The sequence below is a fragment of the Merops nubicus genome, unplaced genomic scaffold (assembly GCF_000691845.1).
Source record: "Merops nubicus isolate BGI_N331 unplaced genomic scaffold, ASM69184v1 scaffold18334, whole genome shotgun sequence".
NCBI lineage: Eukaryota > Metazoa > Chordata > Aves > Coraciiformes > Meropidae > Merops > Merops nubicus.
Window position 1 is genome coordinate 36,794 of NW_008606441.1, and position 11,166 is coordinate 47,959.

The window sequence follows — 11,166 nt, forward strand, 5'->3', positions numbered from 1 at the left end:
CTTTCCCTCTTAATGTCCTCCCTGTTTATAACAATTCTGCAGTTGTAACTGACTCACAGATCTGTTGATGATTCAGGCTGAAGAAAGTGGTACCTGCTTAACACTCTTATACAAGTAAAATGTTTTTCTAGATCAAGTCTTACTGGATTTTGCTGTGCTCAAATCAAGTCTGTTAGTAAAATAAACAAGAAGTTTATTACACTAACAGGATACATTGAGTAGGAAGTGAATTTCCTCCTTTTTCACTATAAACATGAAGCCTGAGGAACTGACTTTTCCTTTAACATGGTCATAACAGAGGTTATCAAAATAGTTACAAAGGCTAATTGCTATCTAAAAGAATATCTTTTTTAGAGCGCAATAACTATATGGAGAGGAGTTTAGTATTTATTAGATTTTAATCCTGGCCCCTGCCTTTCCAGTGCTTTTGCTATAAGAACAAGATGATGGGCCAAACTTGTGCTGTAACAGAGCATGGGCTCACTTCTCCAAGTCCTACACAAGAAGTTAGGGAGAGTTTTCCCAGGGAGGGGGTTACACGATGAGTTATTTTTTTTTTGCTGTAGCAATTACTCCTTAATAGCAGGTATGTTCTGCCAATGACCAGGCCCAACAAAAATGATACCACCAGCAGAAAGAGAATCCAATACATAGACTGTATTGTATACAAAAAGGACATTCCATGAATGATCGCTGGCGGTACAAACAGATCAATCAGCTGGTACATAATTAACGCCACCCCCAAAAATCCCACAAAAGATGTGACTCGGCCCACAACAGGTGGTACAAACAGTGAGACGAGGTTGCCCATAGTTGGCATGGGAAACAGCCAGACCAGCAAGTTAAACACATAAGAGAAAGGTGCCCACATAGTGACTGTCACCCAATCCGCCTGCGTTTACAAAGGCTTAAACAGACTGGGGCCCAGCTCCAGGGAGTCAGGAGGTCTGCCCTGAACCAGGAAGCTCTGGGGAGGGCACTCCACAGACAGACACTCCTGACTCCCTGCAAGTGGTCCCAGCTTTTATCCCCAAGCAGACCCCTGACCTTTGTCAACTCAATGCGGGACCCCTGGGGCTCATTTCCCTTCTGGCTCTCCCTGCAGGGCCGGCCGCACCCTGGGGGGAAGCTATAAGGCAAACTCACCACCTCTTTATGAAGGGCTGTGGGAATCACCCATATGTCAACCTTAATTCGGGGGCTTGGGGTTCAAACCCCAGCATTTCACAGGTATCTGGGCTTAAAACCACTGTTTTGTGGGATGTATTAGGGTTAAGGTTGCTCTGTGTTAATTTTGAAATGCTCTTTCATATCTTTTGTGTGTTAACATACTGCTGTTCCGTAGGGTGACCCTGGGCAGCCTGGGAATCATGGCTATCCTGGTCAGCCTGGTCCAGATGGTAAGCCTGTGAGTACTAAAAACTTAGTCATATATTGTAAATGCAAAACAAACAGGAGAAAAATCATGTACCACTGATGCTGGATTTTCTGAGTTAGATGATCTTGTCTCCATTCTTTGAAACGGCGAATGTCACTTAAGAGCTATCTGAATGTAACAATTCTATGAATATGTTAATCATATTTTTTGTTTCAAGCTAAAATATTGTAACTATGATAGCATGAGTTGTAATGCAAAGAAGTAAGTTGTAATGCACTGTTGTAATGCAAAGAGCAGGCTGAGAACTCCTGTGGTTTTTGCATCAAGTTGCAGCAGTTAAGTTATCACCTTCTGATCTTCAGTCTTTACTACTCAAGTAGTAAAAATTACTTAATTTTTGCATTGGAAAGCAATTTAAGGCTGCTGAAATTCTCTTTTGTTTTGGGGATTGCTTGTCATGTTTAAGCTTGGTTCATTTAATTTCTTATTAGGCTGCCTCAAGTAGTCAATCAAAAAATGTACATATGCATATAAAGTATTAAAAATATAGGCATTTTGCAGTTCTAAACATTATTTTGTTGAACGTACATCATGAAAACACTAGTCTTTTTCTCTTACGCTAGATTTTACTTGCATTTCATTAATATGGATGGTAAATACTGAAAGAAAGTAGATGAATAACATACGCCCCTAAAATAACAACAAATTTGGCAATACCTTATCTTAGTCTTCATGGTTACCATTTTTTACTGCAATAAAATTGTAATAAAATGAAATAAATATATGAAAATAGCCTAAGGTTTCATTTAAAAAAAATATATTGCATCTCAGAATCTAATTGGAAGCCTCTAAGATACTGACAGCCAAGCTTCTCTGTTGAGCAAGGTTTTGTTAGAAGCCTGCAACCTTCATATAACCAGAGTGGTGGTGTGCATGTGCCTCTGGTGTGTTAAGAGAAGGCAGGCCAAAAGCTGGGAAGCTTGACCACCCATGTTTCTTTTCGAAGCATGTGGCCTCTGCTATTGCTCACTATTCATTAGAAGCTATTTTATTTATATTAAATAAATAAAAATAAAAAGGAAAAGGTAAAACAGAGTTTGGAGCATTAAAAAGAATTTGTTTCTGAAAAGAGGGTAATTTCTCTGCTTGGATAGCAAAAGCGGAAAAAGAAAAGTACATGCACATACTAGAAATTGTTAGTTCATTGTAACTTTTTATTCTTATGGTGAGGACTAAGTTTTATGGTTGAGTCCATAGGTTGTAGTGTTGTTTTGAAATCTCCAGGGTGAAGAGAAGGTAAGCATCATGTCTTGAAATCCACAGTAAATACAATTATGGAGGAATCCCAAATTCTATTCAGAATAAAAAATTTAAGATGTCCAAAAAAATAATTGGATAAGTGTAGAGAAAACAAAATAATTCCTGAAAGAAATATGGGATTATGGACTGGGAAACTAGTAGTCTATGGGTTTGGTTGACACTTAGAAGTGATATTAACTTACTTTGGACCATTTTGTTCCACTCGTCACAAACTAGAGAAAGTTCAGAGAAGGGCAGCGAAAGGCTGGGTTGGAACTTTTAACTTCACTCTTTTAGCAATTTTTCTGTCCTTTGGAAATGTTCATGGGGATATTGGAACTAATTACAAATATTTCCCAAACGTGCCCTTGCTTATCAATTTTGGTACGTCTAGCATATTATTCCTACTAAAGAGGCACTACCCACCATCTTTAATGGCTTCGTAAAAACACCCAACCTTCTATTTTTGTTAAGAATTTTTAATACTGGTAACATATTTCATTTCTGTGTCAGCTAAAGATGGAAACAATGAGATTGCTACTTACTTGGAAGTGTGTGTGCTGTAAGGGTAATAAATATTACTAGTTACAAAGAAGACGCTCCATGCTACACATCATAAAATATTTACATTTCTCCTATTTTGTTGCTTAGTTACATGTTGGCCTTTTCTTAGGGATAGCTGCTGGTTCATTTAATTGCAGTGATTCCTTTTGGTAGAGTTAGTTGAAAAAGTAGGCACTGAAAACAAGAAATGCAATTGTTTCTAAAAATTGAAAATAATTCCCTTTTAAAATAGGGAACTTGTTATATTGAAACCTGGTCATATGCAGGAGAGTAGAGAGCACATGAATTTTTCAGTGGTTCCACAAGCAAAGATCCTCATTTTTCCTGTGATATAAAAACATTTTTATACTTTTGCTTTTATCTTAAATAGCTTTTGATAGTTATTAACCTCAAAGATTTTTGGAACTAGAAATAGAGAAAACAATCTGAATTAAAAATGTCACTGCTATAAAATACTACATTTAGGTTTTAAAATAGGAATGGGTGGAATCTGAGCTGGAGAAGTGTGATCTAATCAGAATAACTTTTCATGTGATTATTGATGGTGCTTAAGCTTCTGAAGAGCAGTCCTCTTCTGCTTGCGATATAAACACAGGTATACACAGGTATACAAAGTGTCTCAACCCAGAAGTGCATGGGAGGAGGTGTCCATCACAGTTTGACCATGCTTTTTGCTAGAAGTGCAGTATGGATAAGCACAGCAGTTGTCTTTAATCTGGCTGATATTTTGAAAAATAAAGTGATACTGTGTAAGCTTTAGTGAAGCAGAATGAACTGGATATTTATAGGGAACTGTCCACTTCCATTCTTTCTTTTAAAAAATAGATTAAGACTTATTTCTGAAGTGTCCATTCAGAACCAACAGTACTGTTTTAAAAACAATTTGTTATGACTTTTTCATACTTTTTTTAACAGTTTTCCACTTCAAAGATATGTATCTTCTAATAAGCACTGAGACTTTTAGCAGTGTAAATCCTGGAGGAGAAATACATTTATACTGTAGTCATTCTGTAACTTTCTAATCTGGCAGTTACGGTTTTTTTTTTTTCCTGGGAGTGAGGCATAATGTACCTAGGTAGGCATTCTCTGAACATTAAATAGACAAACAAAAGTATCTCAGACTATTAGAAGAGGATCGAAAAGCCCTGCTAAAGCAGAAATTTTACCACTTTGCAGAATTGATTTTCCTATATTATTTGAAGTGTTTATAGCAGCTGTAGCCTTTTGCACTTGTTCTGTGTAAGGACATAATTGCAAACCTATTAGATCATCTGCAACTCTGGCCAGTACGTGATTGTACCTTATAGTGGATTGTTGAGTGCTTTCCAGGCTAGCTTTTAGCCAAGAATGATGGGAGACCCTTTAGATACACTGTGCAGGAAAAGAGATTCCTCTCTGTCTTTTTCTTTCTGGTTTACTTATTTGTTTGTTAATGTGACTTGCACATTTTCTGTGCTGTTAGTGATTTTCCTTGTTTCAGATAACTTTGCTCATATGCATCTTCTTAGCTGTATCATCTGGGGAACTCTAAAAAGCAAGCTCTTAATTCAGACAGCACAATAGGCTTACAGGTGGTTGTGTAGTCAGTGTTGTTTAATCAAATGGCTTTTGCATGAAAAAATTTTCCTGGAAAGTCAGTCTTCTGTTCCCAAACACATATTTATGTTCTTTAAAGTTATTCCAGTTTGCCTATCTGGTATTCATTTTCTTGGAACAGTACAACTGGTCAACAAAATGTTTCTTCCCCTGGGAAGGGTTCTAGGCATGCATTTTTAACTATATGTAACTGATTTTTAAAGTAAAACATTTTAAAGTAAAATGAGAAATTTTAGGGGTTTTTTTTTGTGGTCTGGCTAGACTCTACTAACACTTAACAGTTAGTTTTAGTCCATAAAAGTTCAATTCCCATTAATATTTTCACTACTACCAGAAAATAATTGTTCAACTGGTGCTACACAGTAAAATTGTTTGCTGTAATATTTAGGGAGGTGAACATAAACATGATTAATTTTCAATCATTCTTTATTTAATTTTTTTTAAGATAGTTTTGTTTATAGTTTTTTTCTCCTTTAATTGCCATCTCTGTTTATTTTCCATACACTGATACATACAGAAAAGATCATTTCAAGTAACTGGAGAAAAGCAGAAAAGCAAGAAGTATAATGAGTAAAGAAAATACTATTTTTTTTTTTTTTTTACAATCACAAATATCATTTGGGACATGAAATGATTAAATTCTATTGTCAGGAGAAACAAAATTTGTAAATAAGCACAAGAATAAAAATGATATTTGAATCTCAACTTGAACTCATTTTAATGGGCATTATTCATCAGAAAGAAGCAGCTGAAGTGGTTGCTGGCCCTGAGAACACTCAGTTACTGACGGAACTGACTGTGTTACAGTTACAAAGCCATTTTTATTTTCAAAGGATACTTTATAGGTACTGGAGAAAACCTCAAAGGAAAAAATAAAATAGCATGGTCTATGGAGTGATAAGTTGTGGTTAATAGGGGTTATCAATCTGCTGAAGGAAATTAAAAAATACACTTATTTGTCAGTTTTGAACTTTGAACCACATTGCTGACAAATCTGGACAATTTTCCAGTGCTCCATCTAGTTTCATTCATTAAAGTCTGGAAGCATTTGCCTTGTCTTTACCATCTCTACAAACAATAAACAGTATGCAGTTTAAATGTAGTCTGGTGAGACTGACTTTATGGGTACACCCACACACCAAGTTCCTAAGCTATCAAAAGCCTAATGTAATACATAATTTCTGATCATTCCAATATTTCTTTTTAGAAAACACTTGAACATAATTACATCTGTGCTACCTAGAGTTTAATGCATTAGTAATGTAAAGGTGACCAACTGAAGGCCAAATCTTTTATGATGAACTTAGTATAATGGAAGTGGCCAGAGATTTCAACAGTATTTTTGGAATAAAAATGGATACTGGTTTTGTATATACATAGGATAACCTGTGTTGTTGGATGGTTTGCTTGGGGATTTAAGCTGGTATCAACTGTGCAGTTACTTTTCTCAGGAAACTTTCACAGATTTAGTTGATAATTCAACTGTAAAGCTGCTCTTATCACACTTCCAGAAAAATACGTATTCCTCATTAATGCTGTGACCTTGTTATTCTTAGAGAAAATATGTTTGCTCCCTTCTAATACAGTCATGTAATAGCTTCACTGAAACCAGTAGTTAGTAAATCAGGGTGATGCCTGATACTGACTCGTGTTGCATATGGCTGTACATTTCAAACAAAAGATCTTCAGCAGTGGGCAAAGGCAGATGATAAGGATGAGCATCTAAATAGCAAACAGGAAGTTATACTCCCTTGGTACGTCCTCCCGTCTCCCAGAATTCTGAAGTTCAGAAACTTTTAAAGATGGATTTATGACTTTTTATATAATAATCTTGATGGAGTTTGTTTTCCTCTGTGATATTTGAGCCCAGAACATCATGCTCAGGTAAAATATGCTACTAGCAACTCCAAGCTATCTGCGTTGGCAGATGATGGAGTAGCCAATGGAAGGACTTGTAATCAAATGGAGAAAGAGTTAAACGGGCCAAAACAAAACAAAGCAAAAAAAGGGCAACAGACAAGGCAATGAAAACACTTTACTGTACTTTGGCTATAATAATGTTCATGTGATTACAAATCTTTGATTTGGAGTCGCCTCCAAATTTATGTTGGAGGATAAAGGCTGTATTTAGTTATCTGTGTGATCTAATGCTGGATCTGCCTTTCATTTTCATGTTTTAGTATGTGTAGACAGAGGGGCTTCACTGCTGAAGCAGTTCTTGTAGCCTGCACGTGCAGATGCCATGAGAAGTCCTACAGGGCTGTGCTATTTAACAGAGGGGGGAAAGGAGATGACACTTGTTCTGACCTCCTGAGTTACCACCATTTAAGAAAGTCCCAGAGAAAGGAGTAAGGCCCAGGCTCCAAACAGACCTGCTGGAGAGGACCAGCTGGCAGATCCACGTGTCCAAAGGGGCAGGAAAAAGAGAAGCAGCTGGCAGATGAGTACAGGTATAATGAGGTGTTATAAAAGGTTGTTTGGGGGCAGAATGATAAACAGCTTCTCAGAGAAAGGCTAAAACACTTAACTGGAGTACAGCAAGTACTTTCTAACGTTTTTGCTGCCTCTCAGGATTTTAGTTACCATATATTGCCAGTGAGGGGGAAGGTCATGGCATGACAAATTTGAACTTATGCATGGATATGTCTGAATAGCTATAAGAATTTCTGTCCTTTAAGATGTAACATATTTTACAGAAAGAGTTTCAGAACTTTTCTAATGCTTTTGATAATTGTGCTTTAAATGTACTAAAGTTTTTCCACAAGAGGTCCACAGACCTCTCAGTCAGGATGTTTTCCTAACACCAAGTTAAATTTTTCTTTTTCAGTTGAATTAAATTGTGCTTAGTTACATCATCCTAAATGCTTCTATAAGTTAGTGTTTACAGTCTTTAAATGTCTTTAGGCCATTACTGCTGATCTTTGGTTATTTCCTAGCCAACTTGAGCTTGTTTACTTCTCCCTTGTATTTCCCAACTAATCCCGTGGTCATACCTTTGTCATTTATCTTGTTCAATGACTCCAAAATCTTTTAAGTAAGGAAGTGCTCAGTGCAGTTGTCATGTCATTGCCTTTTCAGTACCTTCTCTATTTTTATTTTTTATTCTATATTTGTCTGATGTGACAGACCTATGAACTTTTGTCCTTTAGACATGCAAGTGCCTTGAAGATATACTTCTAAGGTTTACTCTCCTATTGCACCTAAAATTTCTTTGGAATTAGTGCTTGTCATATGTCCATGCTCAGTTCCTTCCCTTACAGGTAAATTAACTTTCATTTTCCAGCCAAGGCTCTTAATTCACTGACAATGACAGTATTGCTAATTTTTCAGTGTTGTTTTTTGTAACTTCTTTGGCCTAAGAAGTCTGTTAAACTTTTTCCCTCATAATTATTTGCAAATTACTGCCATTCTCTTTAAATTCCGAAGTTATGTTTCATCTGTGATATTTTTAAATACTCCACCATCTGGTACAAAACTAAGCATCTCAGTATCTTGCTGTTTATCACTTTGGCTTCACAGATTTTCAGGCACCATAAATTCTTCAGTATTTTTCCCACCCACAACAAACTGAGAGCGAGATTTTATATAATCCCGATCTCAGTTGCACTGGTGTAGAATAATGAATAAGAACATAAACAAAGCGCTGTGGATTTGTGCTGACTGACAACATTGATGGAACATTATACGGGGATTCAGTTTAAAGACACGTAAGTTTAGTATTTATATGTGTACAGAGACACTAGGTGTCTAAATTCACATATTAGTCAACAAATATTTAATTAATATACTCCAAGAGGTATGGGATTCTAATGCTGCAGAGTATTTTGTCTCTTCCACGGTGCTGCTTCAAAGGCATGAGTGCCTCCCACATATTTTGTGCCACTGTCTTCTAACACTGGACAGGAGTCTAGGGAATGTCAAAAGGTAGGAGCTGTCTGTGTTTAGGCAACTGGATTCAAAACTTAGTATCAAATTCAGGGCTACCTATAATACTTTTTGTGTGTTTTCTGAAAAAGTCATGAGATAAGATCATGTCAAAATAATTCCTTTGGTGGCAAATTTAGTGATTTCACCTTATTTGAAAGTGAACCTTCAGTCCTGAAATTTCCTTTTCAATTGACGCGGACAATTTTCACTTCTGTCCCTTTTACATAAAATGTCAGCTATGGCATAGGTGTTATTGGAGCACGTATATGTGTGTCACATATGTACTTCTATTGAAGGCTTTGAGGTTGGGGAAAGAGGACTTGAGATGACATTAGTGCAAAAATATCGTAGACGTTAGCATATAGATTGATTATCTGTACTGCAGAAGAAGTAGTAATAAAAGACTTGCTCTGATTTTATGAAATATGGTTTTTATAACTTATAGAAGGTGTTTTGAAACTTGTCCAAACAATTGCTACATTATTTGTACCAGATAGTGATTCTCATTTTTGTGGCTTCCTGTGAATTTCCTTTTGAATGTTCTCTATTCCAGCTTTCCATTAAAAAACCACACTGACAGTGCATTTGATTTGCTTTGAAATCACATTACAAGATCTAGTTCTCTGAAGACTCGTCTGTCATCCTCCATTCATCTTGTGAATTTTGAAATTCAGTTCATCTAGGAAATTTTCCTCCTCTACTTCTTCCCCTACTCAGATGAAGGAAGGGAAATTGCATTTCAGAGATCTAATATGTGAAAGAAAGTTTTATTTATACAGACTTAGATCCTACAGAAAGTAAAAAAATATTTTGCTTTTTTTTTTTTTTGGGAATTAAAAAAAAGCATAAGCTTTTAAAGGTGTATTTTTGTCTTGATGAATTGTTTCAGCTACCGAGGACGCCTATAAGCAATTTTGGGAATTGTAAACCGTTTACAGTTCAAGCTTATTTTGCTAGAACTGCCTTGAGCAGGAGAAGTGAAATGCTTGATAAAGGGTCTGTGTGTGTCAGAGACTTAGAATTTTGTTTACTTCTGTACTAAACATTAACAGCTGACTTGTCAGGCACCTGCTCAAATGTCTTTTGGCAAGAAGGCACAGCAAGTACTGTCTTGTATCTAACCCAGCAAATAATTATAGCTCTGTTTAATATTCCCTGGAATCTCTGACTGATTTGAAGAACAAATCAGACATACCCATTGCCTTTCTTGTATTGAAAAGGTTCTGTTAGCTCTTTTTTACCTCTGTGGAAATCCACTTATTAAACTTTGTGCTTAGTTTTTAAGAATGAAACACATTTAGGAATAGAATAATTGGTTCTTTCAATTCAAATCAAGATCAGATTCTGGGTATTTGAAACTGGATAGTCAATTTTATGGGATTTTTTCAAATTTAGTTAGGGCTGCCTGTTGAAAGGTTTGAGCCAAATAGCCTCAGAGCTCTATAGGACAATTTCTGTTCCTGTATCCATTTTCTAAAAAAAACCCTCCTTGTAGCTCATTTTGTCCATTGGAATGACATATTTTTATGGACACAAGGTAGAGAAATGGAGCTTGAGAAAATTCCTATTCTTCAGTTACTTCCCTCTGTTAAAGGATTCTTCTAAACCACTTGTTAATTTTGCATTAAAACTGGCTCTCTTTGCTGCACTTACTGAATCCAATCTACCAAAACATCTCAGGCACATATTCTGGGTTCTGTAAAGAGTCTCTTGTTCTACCAGTGTTGATTTCTAGTAAAGCATTCCTGAAACTTTCTTTTAAACTCATGGATTTAGTATTTCTTTTTGTAGTCACAGTCATTCAGATTATTTTTTTACTTGTATAGCCTGTTATATACCTTCAAGTACATAGCTAAGTGCTTAGTATTGAGAATGGTACTTTTATTATTTAGAGATATTACAAAATTAGTTGTGTAATGTATTAGAACATGCCTTGTTTGTTAAAGCTTATTCCTGTAACTGACAATAAGCCTTTAAAAATCCTGCCTTTTTTCAGCTCTTTCTCTTGAGAGAGATCTTTAGAAAGTGTCTATGCGTATGGGTTAATTTGTTCTTAGTTGGATTTTTTGTTTGTTTCTTTTTTTCCCGGTCAGGACTAAAACAACATTATTATTACATTCTCATATAACAGTCCTAAAATAACTAATCTTAGCTTAGTCTAGAGGCTGAAAAATTCAGATGCAGAGATGAAAGCTTCTGAAAGCCAAAATCTAAATCTCAAATATATGATTGTGATAGCAGTTACTAAAATTTGTGACCTAAAATGACAGAGTTGTAACAGTTATCTAGTAACAAGGAGAATTGTTTTTTCCTTAAACAGATGTTTGGAAATTTCAAATATAACTTACAAAAAGTCACAAGTCTTTATTTCTTTTCCTTAGGGATATCAGGGATCAGCAGGA

The 11,166-nt window shown here is 35.9% G+C and overlaps 1 protein-coding gene across 1 annotated transcript in view; it reads left to right on the forward strand.

Moving 5' to 3' along the window:
* The window catches only part of COL21A1 (collagen, type XXI, alpha 1), a gene marked incomplete at its 3' end in the record, with an annotated part of 35,607 nt that overhangs the window by 18,258 nt on the left and 6,183 nt on the right, over positions 1-11,166 (forward strand). Inside the window, exon 9 of the mRNA XM_008939650.1 lies at positions 1,346-1,408. Within this exon, the coding sequence (XP_008937898.1) occupies positions 1,346-1,408 (63 nt within the window). The remainder of the gene's footprint in view (positions 1-1,345; positions 1,409-11,166) is intronic.